This window comes from Tympanuchus pallidicinctus, unplaced genomic scaffold (genome assembly GCF_026119805.1).
Source record: "Tympanuchus pallidicinctus isolate F22 unplaced genomic scaffold, pur_lepc_1.0 scaffold3, whole genome shotgun sequence".
Lineage (NCBI taxonomy): Eukaryota > Metazoa > Chordata > Aves > Galliformes > Phasianidae > Tympanuchus > Tympanuchus pallidicinctus.
The window spans coordinates 12919123-12942316 of NW_026294747.1; the positions used below are offsets into that span (position 1 = coordinate 12919123).

The 23194-nt window shown below is 39.7% G+C and overlaps 2 protein-coding genes across 2 annotated transcripts in view; both read left to right on the forward strand.

Moving 5' to 3' along the window:
• Positions 1 to 1075: 1075 nt before the first annotated feature.
• LOC128086834 (transient receptor potential cation channel subfamily M member 5-like) lies at positions 1076 to 7532 on the forward strand. Its single transcript, XM_052695803.1, has 5 exons — positions 1076 to 1323; positions 2396 to 2576; positions 3574 to 3740; positions 6949 to 7129; positions 7525 to 7532. The coding sequence occupies exons 1-5, from the start codon at positions 1216 to 1218 to the stop codon at positions 7530 to 7532; spliced, it is 645 nt and encodes a 214-aa protein (XP_052551763.1). The 5' UTR covers positions 1076 to 1215.
• A 382-nt stretch (positions 7533 to 7914) lies between these two features.
• TRPM5 (transient receptor potential cation channel subfamily M member 5) overlaps positions 7915 to 23194 on the forward strand; it is a 29891-nt gene continuing 14611 nt past the window's right edge. The window contains exons 1-10 of the mRNA XM_052695804.1: positions 7915 to 7927; positions 11522 to 11784; positions 13060 to 13159; positions 13999 to 14117; positions 14494 to 14835; positions 16591 to 16722; positions 17871 to 17994; positions 19931 to 20076; positions 20821 to 20933; positions 21715 to 21810. Coding sequence (XP_052551764.1) covers positions 7915 to 7927; positions 11522 to 11784; positions 13060 to 13159; positions 13999 to 14117; positions 14494 to 14835; positions 16591 to 16722; positions 17871 to 17994; positions 19931 to 20076; positions 20821 to 20933; positions 21715 to 21810 — 1448 coding nt within the window. The remainder of the gene's footprint in view (positions 7928 to 11521; positions 11785 to 13059; positions 13160 to 13998; positions 14118 to 14493; positions 14836 to 16590; positions 16723 to 17870; positions 17995 to 19930; positions 20077 to 20820; positions 20934 to 21714; positions 21811 to 23194) is intronic.

Here is a 23194-nt window from a genome sequence, read left to right on the forward strand (position 1 = left end):
GGGCTTGCTCCCTCTGCTGGAGCATCCTAATGGAACCACATGGGACTTGCTAGCTTAACCCACTTTTAAGTCCACTGCAAGCCTTTTTGACCCGGAAATTAGGATTTTTATGAAGATGGTCTGATTAATGCAGGGTTGGTTACCATTTCTGGCTCACTATCACGTGGAATTTTTTGAGAACGTACTGAGTATGGAGATGTGGGGACAGGGCAGAGATCTTTCGTTTTCATTGTTTTTGCACTGAAGAGAAACAAAATAAAGCATACAAGTTGTACATATTCTTTTCAAATTATGGTTATACCAGCCCAGTGCAACTGGAAAGCAACCAGACTTCTTCCAGTAATGTAAAAGAGAACAGCAGCTCTTACTGTACGACCTTTGCTTTAGGATGGATTACTTGCCAACATTCCTGTAGCCACATATAAAGAAAACCACGTCACTTTTTCAACAGTATGTTAAGTAAAATCTAGTCTTACATATTTTGGCTTATGAATAAATATCCTATTCCAGGAGAAAATAGAGAGCAAACCTCCCCTCACAAGGCCAGGCTGGATGAAGCTTTGAGCAGCCTGGTCTAGTGGGAGATATCCCTAACTGTATCACAGGGTTTGGAACCAGATGGTCTTAAAGGTCCCTCCCAGCTCAAACCATTCCATGATCCTATGATCTTCAGGTGAAGACAATGCCATCAATTGGTTATTTAATATTTGTGTTGGATAAAATCATGCTAGCATGGTGCAGAACAACAGAAAGACAGCATTATTCAGACACCCACTGACACAGCTCAGCCTTTGCTTGCAATAGTTATGGTTAAGGTATCTCTTTCTCTCTTTTAGAGTTAGGTTTATCTCTTGGGCTCTAAAACACCCCACATGGCTTTGGACAGACTGTGGGATCTTGTCCTTCGTAATTCAGATTTCTACCAGCTAAACGATACTCCAGTTGCTTTATTCTTTCACACCTTTCTATAACCTAAGTTACAAAGCTGCGTTATGGAATCTCCCTCCTTCTGCTCACACATCCAACATAAACATCTGCAGTTTTAGCTGGGCTGTACAATCATAACACTACAGAAAAATATTTAGCTAAAAACTCAATTAGATGTAAATTTGTGGATTCTGTGGCCTCTCCACGTTTAATGCACTTCTCCTTCTCCAGTCTCACCATCATTTCAGTGAACAGCCTGGTGATCACCTGAGAAACTGAATGTAGAAGATGGAAACCAAGTACTGCAGCAGCGACAAAGAAGAAACTTTCAAAACAGAACTGCCATACTGCATGGGAGAAATTGACTTCACAGCTTCTGGGAAGAAACGTGGAAAGGTACAGCAATAAGGAGTCTCAAGCTTGTGGCACTATTGCTATTGTTCAGCTGTTAATATAGAGATTATGAAATTGAAGATGAGTGTACTAGAGTGCTAGGCACCACATTCTAACCAAAGTAGAGACCAAACCTTTATAAGCAGCACTGTAATTTTAAATGACACCTATTAACAAAGAGAAATCAATCACTTGCCCTGCACAGACCTGCTACAGTTACAGTTGCTCATCTGTTTTCCGCTTTAAAAATGAATAAATAAATAAAATCACGTGTCCTTCATTTTCCATTATTTCCCTGTTGTAATCACTTTCTTCCAAATAGTTAATCACTATGGATTTAAACTGCTGAGCTGTTTCAAGGCTCTCAAAGTTCTCTCTCCCTTTCCTGCTAATACATAAAGAAAGCTGTACACAGACAGATCCTCTTCCTCACTGCTCTCTTTCATCTGCTCCCTCCCAAGCACAAGGAATTCCTAGGATCAGAACTCAACCTTAACAGCCTTAAGGTTTCATTTCATTGTGAAGTTTAAGCACAATGCTCACTGGTAATCCAACAGTAAACAGCATTTACTTTGCCAAATGAAAACCTAACCTGAATAAAGGCCAAGAAAACTCAATTGAAAATGAGGAGGATGTGGACACTTGAAAAACAGACATGAAATCAGGCAAACATTTCAGCTACCTCAGTAACAAGAAATGCCTAAGAGATTTCTTGGCTTTGCTAAACTGCCATGAAACTGAAGGCAATTAAAGAAGAATAGCAGCATTAAAGGAGAGAGCAATTTATGAGTTCATAGTGCAGAACAAACCCACAGAGCTGACATGATTAATGAGATTGTTTTGAATTTATTTGTGAACTATTTATGAATATTTATTATTTACGAATTTCACAGAAGCCTGTTAAATTCATTCTAGTATTTCTTCTCTGTCAGGTCTTGCTCAAATAATCAAGGGGTACTAATAACCATTTAATTGTTATGGTACATTTGCCTTCACATTTACTGTATTGTACTGTGCTGTTATTACTCAGGGTTTATTTTTTTTTACTTGTTTGTTTGTTTTGTTTCTACTCAAGTTTATTAAGGTCCCGTGCACCATTCACCCTGGAGTTATATTTGAAGTTATGCTCAACAAATGGAAGCTACCGGCTCCCAATTTGGTTGTCTCTTTAGTAGGGGAAGATGAAATTTTCCAGATGAAGCCTTGGTTGCGGGACACGTTAAAAAAAGGACTCATTAAGGCAGCCCAAAGCACAGGTTAGTGCTTTAGGCATTAAAGGAAGAACTTATACTCCTGCTGGATTCTCACATCTAGTGATCTTCTAGAGTCACTGGCCCTACTCGCATGATTGCTTCACAGCTTTTGGTTTCAGCTCACTGGGTCAGACAAGATTTAAACAGCTTTGGTTTCTGTATTGAAAGAGCCAACTATCAAACCTTTTTTTTTTTTTTTTTTTTTTTTGGCACTTTGGTTCCAGACGGTTTTCTTTGCTTTTACATCCAGCTGATTTCCATACTTAAGATTAGATAGCTTTAAGATTTCCAGGTCTTTTGTGTTACGTTTTTGAAAGTGTTCTGTTAACAACCAGGCCTGCCTGGTGTAGTAATGTTTCTACTTGCTTTCAGACATTGAGTCCAGTCTAGAAATAGGGAAGGGTGTGTTGACAGCACAGCAAAGACAACAAGGTTGCATCACATGGTATATAAAGCATGTCTGCTTGGGCACCTGATTCCTTACTTTCTCTATTAAAACCTTGCATTCAGTATACGTTTTTAAATTCTAAATGTTACAGTCCATTAAGATTATCAGTATTTGAAGGGAGTATATCCACAGGAGGGGGGAAAGACTGTTTATGAGGGTGGATAGTGATAGGACAAGGGGGAATGGTTTTAAACTGAGACAGGGGAGGTTTCAGTTAGATACTAGGAGGAAGTTTTTCACGCAGAGGCACTGGAACAGGTTGCCCAAGGAGGCTGTGGATGCCCCATCCCTGGAGGCATTCAAGGCCAGGCTGGATGTGGCTCTGGGCAGCCTGGTCTGCTGGTTGGAGACCCTGCACATAGCAAGGGGTTGGAACTGGATGAGCACTGTGGTCCTTTTCAACCCAGGCCATTCTATGATTCTGTGATGATTTGTCCGCAGGTAACCTGACTATCTAAACAATACTTAAATCTGGTACTTAAAATAATGTTACTAAGCACACAAATGTTCAACTAAAAGGAAATTATCTAACAATTCAAAAAACAATTTCAGATGCCTGGATTTTTACCAGCGCTTTACGTGTTGGAATAACAAGGCACTTGGTGCAAGCAGTCCGAGATCATGCCTTGGCTAGCACATCATCCAAAGTAAGAGTCATCACCATAGGAATTGCTTCCCTTGGAAAAATTCAGCACAGAGAAATTCTGGACAACACAAAGGTATTTTTTCCCCTTATTCTACTCGCAAGACAGGATTGTTCAGAAGTGATCTCCAAGTTTACAAACTGTTAAAGTAGTAGAGAACAGAATATTGAGCTACCTTAAAAACAGAAATGGAGTTCAATGTGGGAAGACAGAGGCAAAAAGCAAGGAAAGTCGTTAGAACCCTATGATTCCGTGCCCTGCAGAGTATATCTGGCACCTGTTCTTCAAATATCCAGCAGGTGACAGTATTGGACATGAGCTCAGTATCTGGGTAAAAGGGAACTTAAGGAAAAACAACACATCACAGGATACTTTCAACACTTTTTTTTTTTTTTAACCTTGTCCTACTGCAGAATTCCAAGCTATTTCAGAAGTACCCTATATCTTAGTATCAAATGAAACCATAAATATTTCAATATCAAGTTCTCCTAAACATGACACTGAATTAGACACTGAATTGGTGTCTAACAAATGCTACACATGCAGGATTTGGTCTAGTCTGCATGAATTTTAGGCTCTCTACAGTTCAAGTCAAAGCAATGGAAGTTTATGCATCAGTTATTGCAAATGCCAAGACAAGTTGATGCTGAATTGACCTGGGAGTGGAGAAGACAATTAATGACATTCTTGTCACTGTGTATTCTGTCTGTCCTAAGCAAACTGTTGTAAGAGTAATGTAGGTATGTGGTGACAATTAATGGCAATCTGTATGTACTATTTTATTGCAGAATCTGATAAGCAAATGACAAAGACAGCTCTTTGAACTTGTATCGAGTTCTTTATCAGATAGACAGCAGTCAAATACTAGCTATGAGCAGGGAGAGGCTGCCAGATTGTATTGCCATTTTACTGTCACTGGGTTCCCTCCCATCCACACCTTTTGCCAAGCTGTGTGCTCTGTCAGATGAGACTCTCCAGTAGGAAGACATCAACCTATTTGAGTGGTTCAGAGGAAAGAATTTGGTTCATTGCAGTAGGGAATTTTCTTCAGGAAAGTTCCTTCAGCAAGAGTAAACCAACTGTTGCACCTCCCTCCTGGGCTAAGCAATCACAAGACATCTCAATCCATCCCAAACAACAGCTCCAAAACAAGTGCACTCTTACTGAATTAGATTTTCTCCTTGATTAGAGCCCAAGTTCTCTGTCAAAGAATACTTGTAGAACATTCTTGACCCGCTGACTTCTGGCACTACATCTACCAAAGACATTCTAGATTTTAGTCAGTTACTTTAAAACAAAAGAACTACAGACAAGGATGTCGATCTAAACCCAGTTCACCTTATACTTGCTATTAGCACAAACAGCTTGTTGTGTAAAGTAGAGCTAACAACACACACTTGCAAGGACAAAAGCAAGCCCTGAAATCAATTGATCTCTTCCTTGTTTCTTTTACTGGCATGCTTTAAATATCCTTGAGTGATCACTTCCAGGTTTTCAGGGAATATACAGGGAAATCCCTGAGAGCCTTTTTCAGTTAGTTGTACACCTCACGGTCCTAATCTAAGGGTGAATCTCTGGTGAGCAGGCTTAAAGTTACATGGCAGCAGAACACAGGCACACCCTCCATCAAAGCAAAATTTAAAGACAAATGAACTGTTTTAATATAACTTTCCCCAACAAATGAGAGATGTGGAGTGAGAGGAGGCGGCCAGAAAAACTTGTGACATTAGAACGTGCAAGTTTACTGTTTTTTTTTCCTCTGGAACAGCCTCCAATGTTCTGATTCTTCCCAGAGCTGCTGAGAGGGAAAGAAGCCATAGGAACACATCTTATTACAACTCTTTTGACCTTTGGAGGATATTTCACTTCCGCAGTTTGACCTTATACAGCTTTGTTTCAGAAAGCCACTTTGCAGAACGGCATGGAGTATGCTCAGCCCTTCTATCAGCAGCATATAAGAGCTTGCTCTCCAAATTCCTTCACATTTTTAATGAATTAGTAAAGTTGCTACAAGCTCCTGGTAGTAAGCTCACTGCTTCTCCAACATCAGCCATAGCCTTGGTTGTGGAGGAGAACCTGAACAGCTCCTAGCTTGAATTTCCCCCAGGATTCAGCTTGGGCACCTGCTTTTTCCATCAGACTACAACAAAAGCTGAGATTCACAAGGGTTCCACATAATATCTGGCTCTTAAAAACAATGTAAATCTCTTTACCACACCTTAGTAACAACTAAGTAACTTGCATAATTACATTGCTATACCTAGATAGGCACCATCTGTACACACAAAATTAGCAGAAGGAATAAGGCAATAGATAGGCACAATAGCTAAGCAGGTATTTTGCTCATCAACTCAAAGGCTGCAGAAACTGGGGAAGAAGTGAAAGATAAGGCAGCTTTTAAACCACAGCACTGATCTGGCTGACTTGCAACAGAACAGTGGTTATGAAGAGGAAAAAGAAAAATAATGAGGCATACATAGCCTGGCTTGCAGCTAGAAATGATATATCAAATGAAAGTGCAGCAGTGGAAAAGAAGGGGTATATTTATGGAAGGAGAGCTTGAAAAAGCATGGATGGCTGTCTATGATTTGTGCAATCCTTACAATAGGAGGCTGAAACAGAGGTTCTGGTTTAGCTAGACAGTTATTTAATATAAAAATTCATTAATAAATAATTTCAGTGACACCTCCTGCCCAAAATAAATAGATTACACCTCCTAAAATCTACCTGGCACTCACTTCTTAGAATAAGGCTTCCAAGTTATGAATTGCCATTAGATCTCATATAATCTTGTCAATTAAACCCAAGCTGCATTTCATTTGATGTGGATGAGTAGCAAGCTAACTTATATACTGGTATGCACATGGCAAAAACACTACTGAAACAAGCAAGTTAGCCTGCTTGCACCAGCAGAGACTTTAGCCCTCTGAGACAGTAAGGCTTCATTCACAGTTATCAAGTCTCATGGCCCCTTTCACCTGCCTAACTAACACTTCCAAAACACCAAAATGAATACCTGTGATTCAGAGATGATGATTCATATCAGCATATTTTGTAAAGCTTGAGAGAAAAGCTTCAGGAACTTCAGCTTTCAGTTCTATCAAATCTGGCACCTTTCAGAAGGAGCATTTTCTTCTTCAGCATCCTTTTTATGGATGTTATTCAAGACTGAAAGATGATGCTATACTGCAAGGCATAGACAACATGAAAAATGGAGATAAAACATATGGAAACATGTGCTGTGCTTCGTATAGAACATTAACATCTCTCCTCTTACCTCTAGGATGGAAGTCTTGTACACTACCAATCAGATGATAATGCCCAAGGCCCTCTGTATTCACTGGACCACAATCACTCCCATTTTATTTTGGTGGATCATGTAACACCAGATGATCCAGATGAGACCACTAAGCTACGGCTCACCTTGGAAAAGCACATTTCAGAACAGCGTACTGGATATGGTGGTAAGTAGACAAGAGAAGCATGCTAGCTTGAGCAACAGTGATGTTAAAGGGATACCCGTGGTTCTATCTTTATCAAAGGCAAGTCAAGTTCTCAGTTTATCATCTGCATGGGCAAGAACAAGTAAACACAGTTGTCACTGTGCAAGAGGCAGAATTAAGCTTACTTAGGTTGAAAGAAAAAAAAACAACAAAAAAAACAAGCTGCTCTGTGAAACAGAAATCCTGATATTTGTTGCACCTCCCTAAGTATAACTCAAAGCTGACCTTCAAAGCATAGCCTAAGTTGCCTTAAAAGACAACAGATGGAAAATAAACCCTCTTTTAAGTGCCCTAAACCAGCAGCTCTAAGAAATGGATGTTCACTGTTGTACACTTTCCTCCCTTTTCACACACAGGATCTTGAGCTGCTTCCACTCTGGCCAAAAAGAGCTGATCAAAGCCCCCTGAAAAATTTTAAACCATATTATTTTCAGTATCTTATCCTGGGTAAACAATATATATCCAATGCTCATCTAAACCTATGTGAGCTTTGTTTAAAACGAGAAATGAGTACAGGGACAGGTCTCCTTCTGCTACCTGTGGAAATACTTCAGTTCAGTTCTAAGGTGATTACTTTCCCCTTTTCTTTGTTTCTATAATACCTACAGTGCTAAAACAGAAGAGAAAGATCACTTATTCACATTTCTGTGCACCAATGGAATACTCAATTACACAGCCTATAGTTGTACCTGTGTGAATGCACCCAAAGAAAGCAAATCCGGTCACTCAGATGGGATAGAGCGCACATGGACTGTAATGGTAGGGTGAGGTATGAGTGCTGACAGTTAGAAAGTAGCCTCTTTCTACTTGCAGACCAAATTTGATTGAACAAATCTCAGTGGAACAATTTCCTGTCAGAAAATGCTGATTCATTTGACAAATATTTCCCTAGAACAGTGGAAGTGCAGTGAGATCTTCAATAAACAAAACCAGTATCATTCACTGAAGTTCATTTATACTCAACTTCAGCAAACTTCGACTTTACTAAACTAAAACACTCCAAGATCATGCATAATTCTCTATTAAAAATATCTACAATTAGTTAAGCAGGAAGCTTTAGTATTTGGAATATTCTTCGCACTTAAGAACTTCCCACCTTCCCCAGTATAACATTAGAATTTCCCCATCACCACACACACAAAAAGGCTAAATTTAATCTACATCTACTTGAAGTGAAAAAGATTTGAAACCACAAGTGTTTCCTGAGGATCCTGTAGTCGCAGGGGACACTATTCAACCTAGAACAACACCTTAAGGAGGTATAACAATTCCACGTTGTTCACTAAGACAAATGAAGTTACATGCCAAGCACAGCTAGCTCAGTTCTATTTTATCTTTGTAGGCAACCCACTACAGATGTTACAACCAGCACTAACTGGTGATCCATATACAGTTTGGGAAACATCAAAAAATAGTTTGAACTCATCTTCCAGCTGTAAGAGGCTTTCATTTCACAATGCTACTGTTGTAACAAAACCTTTTGAAGGCCATTCTACAGTCATTTTTTGAATGCTGAATTCAGTATTTACTAATAAGTGGAAACCTGTGAGGATAGGTAAGGACAGGGAGGCCTATGTCATTTCTTCCCCTGTGGCCATGATAGAAATCAAATATTCAATTCAATAATTCAAATATTTCCACTGGAATTTCTTTTGAATTCAGCACTGCTAAAAATGTAATATTATGTTATTGATAGTCAAAACATTAGGCAGTATTAAATGATATTTTAGGTTGTTTAAGCAGAATAATGAAGAACGTAGGGTTCTTATCAACCCATCTGACTCATCTCACCCTAACTAGTCTGCACAGTCTGCCTCTTGGTATTTAGTCCTCTCTGTGTGTTTCTCCTAAATTCCACTGCAAGGGGGAATGATTTTAAACTGAGACAGGGGAGGTTTCAGTTAGATACTAGGAGGAAGTTTTTCCACACAGAGTAGAGACGCACTGGAACAGGTTGCCCAAGGAGGCTGTGGATGCCCCATCCCTGGAGGCATTCAAGGCCAGGCTGGATGTGGCTCTGGGCAGCCTGGTCTGCTGGTTGGCGACCCTGCACATAGCAGGGGGTTGAAACCAGATGGTCACTGTGGTCCTTTTCAACCCAGGCCATTCTATGATTCTATGATTCCTGCTGGAGCTAGGTTCCATGCACAAAAGGAATGGGGCAACATTCCTCAACAAATGGGACAAAGTGACATCAATTCTAACTGCATCTGAATATAAGTAATGTCAGCTGACTCTCTCTAAAAACTTAACCTTGTCTTGTAATCTAAGGCAGCACCATTACCCCTCCAACACTTTCTTCTGCACTCTCCTGCAGTCTGTCTGCAGGCTTGAGTTTTTGCACGTACTGAATCATGACAAAACAGAACAAGTTTTTTCAAGGGGACAGCAGAAACACAATAGTCTTGTGAAAGCTCTTTGCTTGTTTGTTTTAAATTAAATCACCTATTTCACAGGAACAGGAAGCATTGAGATCCCCGTGCTCTGCTTACTGGTAAATGGAAGACCAGGCACTCTTGAGGTAAGAGGCAGTGGAAAATTTGGTTGGATGGTAAATACACATACTGGCACTTTACATAAATTCAAAACTTAGAGCAATACACCACATAAGAACTGAATTCTGTTAATAGTAAGTTTAACAGTATTTGTTTAGGAGAAATACCTCATTTTGAGCAGGTGCCAGCAGATCATTAGGGCTTCTTGCCAGCTAGTACAGTGGGAAACCCAAAATCATAAATTCTCAGAAATTAGCTTCAAATCTAGCAGCACAGAAGCACTGTACTAGTACTTAGATGACATACAAAAGCCTTAATTCAGTGCTGTTCAGCAAGAGAGAGATGATTGCCACTGTCACAGAGCACCAAAGAGATACAAGGCCAGGTTTGCTAGATATACAGCTTACAAATTATAGTGCCCTACTTCCCCTGAGCAAAAAAACACTTTGTATGACAGAAGGCTGGATGGCTGCCTGCTGACATTCACATCATCTTCAATGAAAAATCAGCTATGATTTTATTTGAGCACTTCCATAACTTACAGAACTTGTTGGCTAGGAGGCACTCTCTGACTTCTGTTTTTCTTTTTAAAATATTTTAATCTGCTGCTTTGTAGCAGCCAATGTCCATACAGCTTTGTATTTCTTATATAATACTCTTGCATGAGGACGCATACTCTACTGAATATCCAAAGAGACATTTAACCATTGTTTAAACGTTACAAACGATGTTTACCAGGTTCTGTAACACATTTCTTCTTTAAGAATAACAGCTCATTTCCAGTGACGTTTTTTAGTCACAGTTTCCAGTCACTGCATCTCATCACATCTTCGTCACATAGATTAAAACACGCTCTGGTATTAGAAATCTCACTGGTTGAATTGCAATGTTGCTTCTTGAGCTTTCATTCTCAAAGCTAAATATGCCAGCATCTTCTACATCTCGGGTATTGAAAAGTCACATCAGAACCAATACATCTTTTCAAAGCTCTAGAGAACAAAGCGACTTGGAGAACCAAAGGTGACTGGTTGGATCTGCTGTACATTCACATATGTGCTAGGAAAGAATAACCAATTGCACTTCCTTTTATATATATATATATATATATATATATATATATATATATTTAATATATATATATATTTATATATATTTAAATATATATATATATATATATATTTAATATCCACCTTTTAAAGACAAATTGGACAACACACACCAAAGACTACAATAGTTGTTTTAAAACAAATGAATAATAAACCAACAACGCCTTTGATTCTCTTGCTGTTTGTGGTATTGAAACATGTAGAGTTTCTTCATCATCTTGCATAACTCCAGAGTAAGAAGTAACAGGCAGCAATTAGTCATTATTGCAACTATGCTACCACAGCCTCTGCTTTCCTCTCTCCCAACAACAGTCTTGACTCTTTCAAATTGCACAACAGAATTGGCAGCCTTTAGCTCTTGCTGCTGTTGTGCTTCAGTATGTTTTTTTTCCTGTGGCTCAGCGTTGTAGTCTCACAAGCTCCCAGTTTTCAGAACACATAGATAAGTTTAGCCACCATAAAAACCTGTTGGGAATTTCTGTTTATGCTACTCTTGTATTTGACCATACTATAAGCACAAATTGCAGTAGGAAAAGAGCTGGGGAGGGAAAAAAGAAAGCAGCCATAGACAGGTAGGTTTTATGCACTGCCTGTCCAAATCAGTTGCTTAACTCAGCAGCTGTGTCATGCAAAGTTTGCATAGTCATGGGCTGATAATGATTAATCTGCTACAAAATAAAAAGATGGTCCATAAAAGACTCTGAAATCCAGAGTAACTCTGATTTGGATACGCATTTATTCCTAATTTGCAGTAAGTGATTTCTCTTTGAGCAAGATTTTCTTTCCATACTTGAAATCTAATAATTTTCTTTTTAAACTACAGAGGATTTGCATCGGTTTGGAAAATTCTGCTCCCTGGCTTATCTTAACAGGGTCTGGAGGAACAGCTGACATCCTAGCTGCATTCATGGATGAGCCGCAGCTCATCAAGCCAGAAGCTGTTGAAAAGCAATTTAAAGAGAAATTCCCTGCAGAAAGCTTCCTGTGGAAGGACATTCTCCAATGGACAGCAACAGTGAGATCATATGTCTGATAACTGCATGCAGTGTTTGATCATTATGTGCATAATGTTCACAAGCTCTCTCCAACCGTTTCTAGCTTCAGTAGCCCATTCAGCACAGGTTTGAGGGGGCACTGCCTGAACGTTTTTACTCCATTGCTCTGATGTTAATGACGGAACACCTCTCTAGCATTAAAATCAAGAGCTCAGTTGATCATATAAATGACTTTGTCCTAGTGATTCAGCTGAATACCAAGGGCTCTATCCTTTCTCAATTATTTCCACTAGTAACAACCAGCACCCAAAACCCCACAGTCCTTCTGGGGAACATGAAGCACTATTTATCCTCCACAGCTGTGGAGCTTGTACAGCTGTGACAGAAGAGACCTAATTCACAATCTACAGCTGTTAAGTGGGGAATTTACTGTGAGCATAATAAACTAATGAGAACAAAGGGTGTTTAGAAGTTATCCTGTCTATTGTTTGTTATACATGTTCTTAAAAAGGAAAGACAAAACAGAGGAGATTTTGAGGCACACTGGACTCGAACCATTATGCATTTTAGAAACAAAAAACCCAATTGGACATTGTCCTACTGGGGAAAAGCACTGCCTGTCCCTAAGAGAAATGAAATTCACAAAACCTGACCCACTACTTATTTTTTGCAGTCTCCACTAAAAATCTTAGCTTTAAAGTTCCACATGCTAATTCCAGTAGGAGAACTTTGTCAGATTATACCACAAGGAGATGGAAGGGCATCAAGAAGCAACATTGCCAGATGTTCACACTGCCCCAGTGCAGCTGCACTGTGAGAAACAAAATTCAAATAAAGAGGCAGAAGGAGAGCACTATTTATACCAGTATTAGATATGATTTTTACTCAAGCTTTAGAGACTATGCTTTATATAAACAACTCTGAGAAGAAAATGTTAATAATAATGAAGGAAGAGGTAAAGCAGAATTAGTGGTGTGCTTGTTACAGCGTGGCTATGAGTCAATGAGAGTTTAGGATCTTTCAGTTCAAGCACTGCTCTGGTTCTCAGCATATCCAAATTCTGTCCTTCCTACCATGCATGCTATGTGATGATGGAAAAGATAGCAACTCCCTCCGTGCCCTAGGATCTTTTTACATAGGAAACTAATGTTTGTCTTCTTGCAAACGTCAGCTTTACATTTAGAGTGTAAGTTCTTTGGAAGAAAACTGTACACGTGATCTACATTGAGCTCTTAAGCACTAGCATTTAGCAGTAGGTTAACATGCTAACTGATTTCCATTCCAACTCCCAATAGATTCAGAACATTATTTCACACCAACATCTTCTAACTCTGCACAACTTTGAGCAAGACGATTCAGAACTAGACACAGTCATTTTAAAAGCTTTAGTAAAAGGTAAGAATAATAAATACTTCTATTACTGGACTCCTCTGTACCGTAAATGTATTTTAGTTTTGTCCTAAGCAAGTTCAGTTGGCTGCTGGATAAGATTTCATTTCTGATGCAGAGTTGCATCAGAGAAAGTGACTGGCAATTACCACCAGGTAATTACCTCCACCAGGAGGAAAGCTCCTGAACCTCGCATTAAGCTAGCGTTTGCTTTTTAATCTCATGCTATTTTATAGTACTGTTATAAATCAGTCTTATTTCAGCATTTGCTTCTCTTGGTAGTAAAGACTATAGAAAAACAGAAATATGCTGGAAGCTATTTCACTTACAAGCCAAGAAAAAAGAAAACACAAGCAGACATAAATCACCTCAGAATCACCTCAGAAACAACTAGGTACTATAAAGAGCTTTCACTGTACCTTCTGAAATAGATTACTTGCTCTGCCAGCCATTTCAATCTGTGTTAGACTAGCCTAATTTTTGCATGGAGAAATGACATTCTAATCTTGATGTGCTAATTAAAACAAGATAAAAAACCAATAGTCCTACCTGCCACTTTCTGCAGATCAGGCTTCCTCTTAAAATACTAGATATTTTAACTTAATGTTTCAATAGATAACTTACCCATAGAAAATATTGAGGAAAAATATATATATATATAAGCCTTTAGATTACTGTTTAAGTGAAGAGAAAAAATACCTGTGCAGGTTTCCTATTTAAGCAACCCACAAACCTGCGATAACTGAATGAGAGTTCATGTTATTAACCAAATTACCAGTGGTATATTAAATTAAATGTAACTGGTGTAAAGTACTGAGTTTATTTGCATTCCCTATTTCTTCCAGCTTGTAAAAGTCACAGTCAGGATGCCCAGGAATATCTGGATGAACTCAAGTTGGCAGTGGCCTGGAATAGAGTGGACATAGCTAAAAGTGAAATATTCAATGGCGACGTGGAGTGGAAGGTACACAGTTTTGTTGCCTTTGAGGCCTATTGCTTTGTAATCCAAAAGGTGTGGGACACAAACGTCTTGACACAAGGTTTTAGTTTTCAGCATTACCTGAATTCTTCACTAAGAGGTTAGGCAGCCATAGAACCCTTTGCTTAGGTTGTGTTTCTGGTATCCTCTAGATGATAACATTAATCTAAGATTAATGCTCACATAGACACTTCCTACATAGTTCTACCTCTCTATCTCATCGGATCTTCTGTTAACTTGGTTGAAAGTAAAATTTGCACATCCTAATAAAAAGTTCTATGTCCCTCCACATCCATCAATGATTACCTCCAAAACCACTTCGTTGTTTTTTCTTCTCTTTTCCTTCCTTCAATCCATCTAGTCCTGCGACCTGGAAGAAGTGATGATGGATGCCCTGATCAATGACAAACCCGAATTCGTAAGGTTATTTGTTGACAACGGGGCCAACATATCCGAATTCCTGACATACAGTCGTCTGCAGAGACTCTACTGCTCCATTTCGCCAAAATGCCTTCTCTATGAACTTCTCTTGAAGAAACATGAGGAAAGCAAGTTGACATTGGCAGAGCTCACTGGTCAACACCAAAAGGAGATCTCCCCACTCTTCACTCTCAGTGAAGTTTCTAGAGTTCTCAAGGATTTTCTCCATGATGCTTGTAAAGGTTTCTATCAAGACGTCAGACATGGAGGCAAGAACAGATCAGTGAGTTGCAGCTTTCCATTATTTATCTGTTCCTGTACAGTTTACAATTTGAAAAATTTTGACCAGATCTTATATTAAGGGGACAGGGAACAAAATGGCAGATATGGGTACAGTCACCTCTGTTGCTCATTTCTTTTTCCAGCTCATTATTATTACAGCTAAAAATGACCTTTTTAATTTCAAAAATTAAGAAGTGTAAGAACGGAATTTATGAAATACAGGCTACAATTCCTCTTTCTCCCATTCTGCTATGGATTGTTTTAATTAAGGTTCAATTCAAGTCTACTGCAAAGGTTTGTGCCACACTCACATACTTCACTTTTCATAGACCATTCCTCATTCCAGCACTTTGCACATGGAGAGCAGATTGATCTTTTTAGCATCACATATATAAGAATGTATTCCTCATTCTTTTATTCAAGAAGTTTAGGTTTGCTAAGGAGTAATTAGACATCAAAATAGTATTCTGCAGTTCTCATACAGAATTTCAAGCATAAACACTCAAAAGAGTTTCTAGGAAGAAGTCAAGAAGCTGTTGGCCATTTTCAGTCCCTGTCTGAGCTTGCACTGTTTTTGTAAGCTAAACTCTGAAAATGGCAACCTAACAATTCAGATTAATACTGCATAGGAGCACACTGCCTATTCAAATGATGCGCTGTGTGTGATGGTTGCCTTTTAGGTTGTTACAATCTTATAATTGAGTGACTTAACACAGAAAAAATTAAGAACAGTTGTTGATATAAGACAGAACGGACAACATGATATACTATGCAAGGTCTGTAGCCCAATCTGAGTAATGCTGGCAACATCACTGTAGTGGGATATCAGTGCTGCTGCTGCTAAATTATAAGTCCTACTTTTCAGTGTAATTTAGTAGATTGATTAGCTTACTACAGACTAGAAAAAAAAAAAAAAAGGAGGAAGAAGGGGTGGTAGGAAAGAACTCAAAACATTAATGTAAATTTGAGTAGAACCCCATAGTTTAAAGGATTTCAAAAATAAATGAATAAAAACATACGTCCTTACAGAAGCTTTTTTTTAGCAGAAACAAAAACAGTCACACAGTCTGCTTCTAATTAACACAACAGATATAAAGGCAATATTAGAATTTACATAAAACTCAGCATTTGACCTAAGTTGCCATACTTCCTCCAGAGAGGTTATTATCAAACATTAAAGAAATAAGTGGTGTTCTACTTAAAATACTCCCTGCATGAGGGAGGGGGTTTTTTCTAAAGGACTCAAAGGAAAGACTAGAAAGAGGGCATTGACGTGCTCTATTCTTGCCATGTACAGAGCCTTGGTGAGACTTATTCCTGTTTAAATAAAATGCTTTTTGTTCCCTTTTCTCTGAAACCACAGCCTCTGTGGCAGTTGAGCAGAATCTGATATAAACGTAGGCCAGCTCAGATTAGTTAATCATAGGTCTGTGTTGTATGATATTACACACCAGCAGAGAAATCCCAGCCTTAATAAAGTCAATGAGAGCATTGCCATTGACCTCAATGGAGTCGTGGTTTCATCCAAAGCGTTCTCACACATATTGAGTTATGTCAGGGACACAACAATGCTTTGATTCAGTGCAGAATGAACTAATTACCTCTCAGACCTACAGGGAAAAGGAAAAAAAAGGGGGAAAAAAAAAGGAAAAAAAAAAAAAAAGGACTGAAGAGGCTGGCAAGGCCAAAGGCTAGTTACATCATGTCATTTGCATGGAATGAGTCTGAGTTCTAATTTCTGAAAACCACATTTCAGGATAAAACGAATTCGAGGCAATTACCTGGGCCCTTGGATATGAATCAGAAAAGTGAAAAGCCTTGGAGGGATTTGTTTGTATGGGCAGTACTTCAAAACCGGCACAAGATGGCAAACTATTTCTGGGCTATGGTAAGCATCAAGCTATGGCTCCTGCAGGTGAAATATTGTCATATTTCATGTATATGAGATGATTTTTTGCTCAGCTTTGAAGCTTAGATGACAGGTAGGTTTGTTCCTATAATACTGGGTGCATATTTATAGAGCCTTTCATCTCAGATTGTCTGATGCCAGCAGGGGCCAAAGGGCCTGGCAGCAAGCAACAGCAGGTGTAAATCAGTACAGCCTGAAACATTGCTGATTAACTTCAGCTGCAGAGCTGACCCCCTTGTCTTCCTTGCAGCTGATGACTCACCACTGAGCCTCGGATTTTGTTCCCTCTTCAATAGGTCAATTGTCTGCTTTTGCTTTAGAGGGAGGATGGTGCACAGTTGAGCATCTCCAGCTTATTTGCTGGTTGTGTAAGGAACAAGAGCATCACAGTCCCAGGGGCCAAGCTTCAAACTGGCATAATTGGCTCCTGTTTTGCACTCTTCCACAGCTGAGGCCCATCTCGTGCAATGCTACATCTTCCATCTCTTCTCCCTTTTCTCTACAGAGACCAGACACAGCTATGAGGCTCTGTCTGAGCATCCAGCTAGCTGCATCTGGTGGGGGGGAGCAGGAGGGGGGGGTCACAGAGAAGGAGACAAACAGCAGCACAGCTCTTCAGCCAGTGAGTTGTGTGTGCATGTAGACACATCTGCACCTTGGAGTGCCTTGTGTTTGTGGAGCTCTGTTATCAGAAGGCACAATTCCCTGCTGTGTGCTTCTGTCATGCCGCTGCCAGCTGTGCCCCCTCAATTCCAATGTGTCCTTATGTAAGGTCTCAGTACAGCCATGTGGGAGGAAACTCAGCAGTGAGAGCATTTTGCTCTACTCTCATAACCCATTCTGCTACAAGTCCTTAACTGCTACCCCAAATCAGACCCCTCTAAGGTCAAGCATATCCAGAAGTCACCAGCCTTATGAAGCACAAGACATACCAATAAGTGGTTTTCAACTCACATATCAAACCTACAATTTCTATAGACAATTTAAACTTTCAAGTGTGTATTTCAAGGAAGATTCTTCCAAAAGGAGACACGAATGAATTTTGTTACATACATTCAGTAAAGTTTTTCTATTTCATAAATGCCCTTCAGTGTGTGACTACTCCTGCACCTCTTTCAATTCTACAGGGTCAGGAGGGTGTAGCTTCAGCTCTGGCAGCCTGTAAGATCCTCAGGGAGATGTCCCGTCTGGAGACCAAGACAGAAGTAGTGCAGGTCATGAAAGAGGCCAAGTATGAGCAGCTCGCTGTTGGTAAGTTACAGCAGCTTTTAACAGCATAACAAATGGCAGTGGGCGCTGCTGCTGGAAGACAAGTGGGGAAAGAAAAACGAACCCTCTTGAAGCTGTGAAAGGTTAACTGATGTGAATAATGTAACAGACTTGCAATGCAGCCAGTCCCAAACATTCAAGTGCTACAGTAGTGTGGCTTTAAAACATTCCAAATGTTCATTCTGAAAATAATAATAATAATAATGCTTTAAGACTGGCCCATGGGATGCATGAAAAAAGCTCTCCCTTGCTACACGTTGATATTTTAGCACAAGGTATATTACGATGCGCAAGATGGAAGAACTGAAACAATTCCAAGCTTACAGCAGCCTGGTTTTCCTGCAGTATCAAGCTTGCTCTGTAAGGGCCACTAGAAAACAAATTTTAAGGGTTGCCTGTAATGCTAAAAATAGTTTGAGATTACCTCACCGAAAAGAGGGCTCACTGCACCACAAAACTCTAAGTGAGGTTCAGACTGGCTTAACAGCAGACAAGCTGCCCCTCCCTACAACATTCAGACATCTGCAGCACTGGAACACAAAGCCTTCTCTCCCCCTCTGGTCAGAAACAGATGTTCACTGATCCGACAATAGTCCAATTTCTACCTGAAGGTAATGCAGCAATGTACCAAGAGCTTTAGAATACACCTCCTGTAGAAATGCAGCAGCTTTTTCCTCTTACAGCTAGCCAGCAAGCTGCTGAAGGCTCACACAGACATTGCTGCATTATTTAAACAGAGACATTTTACCCTCCTTTCACAGGACCATTATTATTTTAAAAAGATAAGGCTTTCATATAGTCACAGGACTGCAACAATTTAGTCATGGAATTAGAGGGCCTAATCCAATACACAGCAGTCTGTTTCCTTGGCTTTGGCAAGCATTAGATCAGATCTGCAATTTCCATATCTGGCCCAGATAATACTGGCAATGCTAAGTAGAATGAACATTCTTTTAAAATGGTAAATACCACATCAACTGAAGAAGACTGTATCAGCTTTTTTACATGAACTTGATCCTTCTCCAGCCTTCACAGCATAATATCAAAGTGTAGGCTAGCCAAGGAAGGGTACTGAGATACTTAATGAATCAGAATGAAGCAGACTCAAAATCTATATTTTGTCTAATGAGAAAACCTTCACTTTCTGTACCGTTTATCAGAGTGGCTGGACTCTAGAACAAACTTATCTTGAAACAGATCTACACCACAACATACTACCAAGTCTAATACTATTTTATGTTAAATATCTATGTCTTAAAGCATCTGTTGGCTACAAGTCAAACCTGAGCTGCTCCTTTTGTTTAGTGTACTCAGGAGAAGAGGAGCAGTGTGGCAACTTGTCCTTCAAAGTGCTAAAAGATCTCCCATGATACTTGCTTTTGCTCAGTACTGTCTAAATCTCTGCACAAGGCAGCTACAGATGAGGAACTATATAATGTACACTGATAGGTTTCCAAGGTATGTCTTGAAAACCGGCTGTAGAAGAACTTCTCCACAGGGAGAAATCAAACAGTAACAAAAGTAGAGCACCTCAGAGCTAAGAAGGAAGCAAGCAGATGAAAAGAGGCGAGAGGGAGGTGCTGAGATTTGCATCATATCTCCCAGAAAGTAGTGGGAATTTCAAGATTACAATAATTCCAGTGATCTTTTTTCCCCCCTACCAATGCAAATCTACTGCATATGCCTTCTGTAGCATTATTCTCACAACCAGAATTAGTCCTCACTCCTACCAACCTCATCTTAGCTATGTGGGGCTTTGTGACTATTACAGCCTCACAGAACTCTTCAGTGCAGAGGATGCATTTGGTTGTGTGACCAGGTTGTACCCTACACACATCACCCTCTTGTCTCACATTTGGTTGTTTGTTTGTTTGTTTTTTTGCAAGATGCATTTGTCTACATTTCTTTCATTTGACAGAGCTATTCAGTGAATGCTACAGCAACAGTGAGGAGAGAGCATTTTCTCTGTTGGTGAGGAAAAGTCAGTACTGGAGCAAAACCACCTGCCTGCACCTGGCTACAGAAGCAGATGCAAAGTCTTTCTTCGCACATGATGGAGTCCAGGTAACACCTACTGGCACTTCCCTTACCATCTCCACTCCCTAGGGCCTCTCAGCATGCTGCTGGACACAGAAAAGGATACTACAGCAACCAAATGACCCCATGGTTCTCAGATACATCCTTAATAGTGAAAGATCTGCCCTCTCCCTAAGCACCAGGTCAAGAGGATGCCATGCTACATACTTGAAAAAGCAAGTTTCCTCTTCCATCCAGTTAGCCCTGACAGGTGGACTAAAGAGAAGGTTTAATCCTCATCCCATCCCATACTTTTTCCTCTATTGATCACAGAGAACCATAAGGAAAGCACTCAAAATCCGCCTGAAGCATGATGACTCCTAAGGACATGAGGTACCTCCCCAGCAGAGCTTGTTCAGATTCAGAGAAGCTCACTGATAAAAGTTAAATCAAATTGCTGTCCTGTTTTGCTCCCACAACCTGCCTTCTGTCCACATACACAAAACTAAATTAAGAGTGATGATGCTTTTAGCTCCCCGTAGCTGACTTGTACTTCCTCAGTAGCAATGTTCCTCAACTCCACTTGAATTACAGTTCCTTTCCACTGTCCCCTCATAACTCTTTGCATACTAAGACACAACTGCAGAATGACACCCAAAGTGTCTGTATACTTTTTAGGATTTTTGAGCAATGCCTAATCTTTGCTGCCTTAGGAGAACACAGAACATAGGAGCACTTGATCTGCATATATGCTTTTGTGATGCTAAAGCTACTTCTTCCCTTCAATTTCAGGCCTTCCTAACGAAAATATGGTGGGGAGACATGTCTACAAACACACAGATCCTGAAGTTAATATGTGGATTCTGGTGTCCCTTCCTAATCTACACAAATTTAATAGCATTCAGGTACAAATATATGAGTGCAAAAGATAAGTGAAGGACGTAAAGTAAGTCATGAAAAATACCCAAACTGAAAATTTCTCACGTAAGGAATAAAAATACTAATATTGTCTCAGAAGATCAACAAAAGGACTTCACCACTACTAGCTACTTACAAAGCAAGAGGAAAATTTCTTTGCCATTGCTGACCTAAGACTTCTATTTTGTCAGTATCAGTCACTAAAGATGGTTTCTTCTTGGTAGACTGGCTGCCAGATTCACAAATTTAAGTAAATTAATGTGAAGTGTTATCTGTTTTCATGGAAGGGTTCAAATAAGGATTCCTGATCAAAGCAAGCCTTTCTAAATCTCTTCTTGAGGACGTTTTTGCCTCCTTTTACTAGAAATGCAAGAATTGACATCATGTTCCCTCACGCTTTTGGCATTTCCTGTATTAAGCACTACTAAGCATGGCCAGGACTGGAACATGGGGGTATTGTGGAATCATCTTCCAGTACTGACTGAGTGGTCTATTTCCACTCAAACGCTTTCCTTTCAGTTTTGAGAAGACTGAGCATCTTGCTCCACTCTCGTGAAACACGTGTTGATTATCATTTCTCCATTGACTCTTGTGGCTGACTTCAGCTTTCAAATAATCAGAACACACAGAGCTAAGGATTATGTGTATTTGATAGCTTCTCAGTGGAGAGAGTCCAAGATGAGTGCATGCTCACAGCTCTGTAGGAAAACCAGTTCAGTAGTTGAGTTGCTAACCAGTATTTCAACTAATGAGTTTATTTCCTTACAGTGAGGAAAAACATCCAAAGAATGAGACAGAGCCCTTTAAGGAGTTGGACAGTTTGGATACAGAAAGGACTTTGTTTCTTTCTAAGGAAGAACACAGGTAAATTTAAACCATCAGTTAATATGATGTTTTTGACTACAAAGAACAGGTCAATTCTCATGCAAGTACAACCTGATAATGATGTAAGAAACAACTGAAAGATTAAGGAACTTATTACTCATTAGAAAGCTCCCTCTGTTTGCTGCAGCTGTATTCCATAAAATGAATATAGAAGATAAACAGAGATACAGCATAGAGCACTGTATTTCAGGAGATAACTTCTTGTGAGCTGGTCATTTCTACTGAACAAGGAACTGATCAATATCCAGCAATCAGAAGGCATTCCTGAGATTCCCTTCAGCTGGCACTGGCTGACACACAATGGATTTAGGAACAGTAATCCGTGATAGACTTATTCACCCAACCAGGCAGAGGGTTTGCAGCTAACCCTTGTATTACTCAAGTGCATTACCACATACTGTGCTACAATGGCAGCAACAGAAATACTTGCAAACATCAGTACCTATGAATTTATATAGCTAGCTTCCCACCATGCTAGGAAAACTCTCCATTTTTATTTAAAAAAAATAGGCCTGAGAGACCTGGAGCATAACAGACGTTTCAGAGGCAGCATAAGAGAAAAGATCAAAGCAAAAAGATTTTGGCAGTTGCACACAATCATTCACAGATCCACAGTACAGAACTTCTCAATTGCAACCTTCACTTCTAGCAAAGGCTCATCACCAAAACCTGGGGACTCGGGTGAGGCAGGAAAACTTTTGATTAGTACAAAGTTCACTTTGCAGCTAATAAGAGCTATATAGTCACTTGTATTAAACATTGACTTTTCAGTGATTTGAAGAGAGCTTCAGAAATGTGTGAATAATGGTACCAAGGAAACAATCCACAGTACCTAGTGCTGGACTCAGTTATTAGCTTGTATTTTTAGCACTGGCATTTAACTGCTGGCATATCAGAAAAAAAATCGAGTCTTCATTCCCTCTCTAACTTGTAAAATAGATGCAGAAGTGTATGCCTTTTGGGGACTATTAGCAAATAATATCATAAAGTCCTTTCACAACTGAGCAAAGAATGGTTGATGGCTCTTGGTCATAATATTGTGTATTCCAATTGCTATTATCTTACAGATTTAACAAAAGGGCTCTCTCTCCCTCCCAGATCTATTTCAGCATCTAACAGTAAAGCTGCAATTTAGCCATTTATGATATTAGCCCGTTGCCATGGGAATGTGTCTTACAATGTCATAAACTGAGAGGCAGCACAGAGTCAGGCACACAGAGGAGACTGGCTGCAAGGAGAAACTTTCCCTTGTAACAAATATATATGATAATTACCAGGAACATTAGACATGTAGATCTACTGGTCAAGTTTTCCTTCAGTTACCAAAACACTTGTGCAATTGCACAATACTCCAAGACTACCG

Excerpts from the sequence above, each read along its gene's own strand:
- LOC128086834 (XM_052695803.1), top strand. The coding sequence starts at position 1,216 with ATGGAAACCAAGTACTGCAGCAGCGACAAAGAAGAAACTTTCAAAACA. Across the intron at positions 1,324-2,395 it reads CTGGGAAGAAACGTGGAAAG|TTTATTAAGGTCCCGTGCAC; the intron begins GTACAGCAATAA and ends TTTCTACTCAAG. Across the intron at positions 3,741-6,948 it reads AAATTCTGGACAACACAAAG|GATGGAAGTCTTGTACACTA; the intron begins GTATTTTTTCCC and ends TCTTACCTCTAG.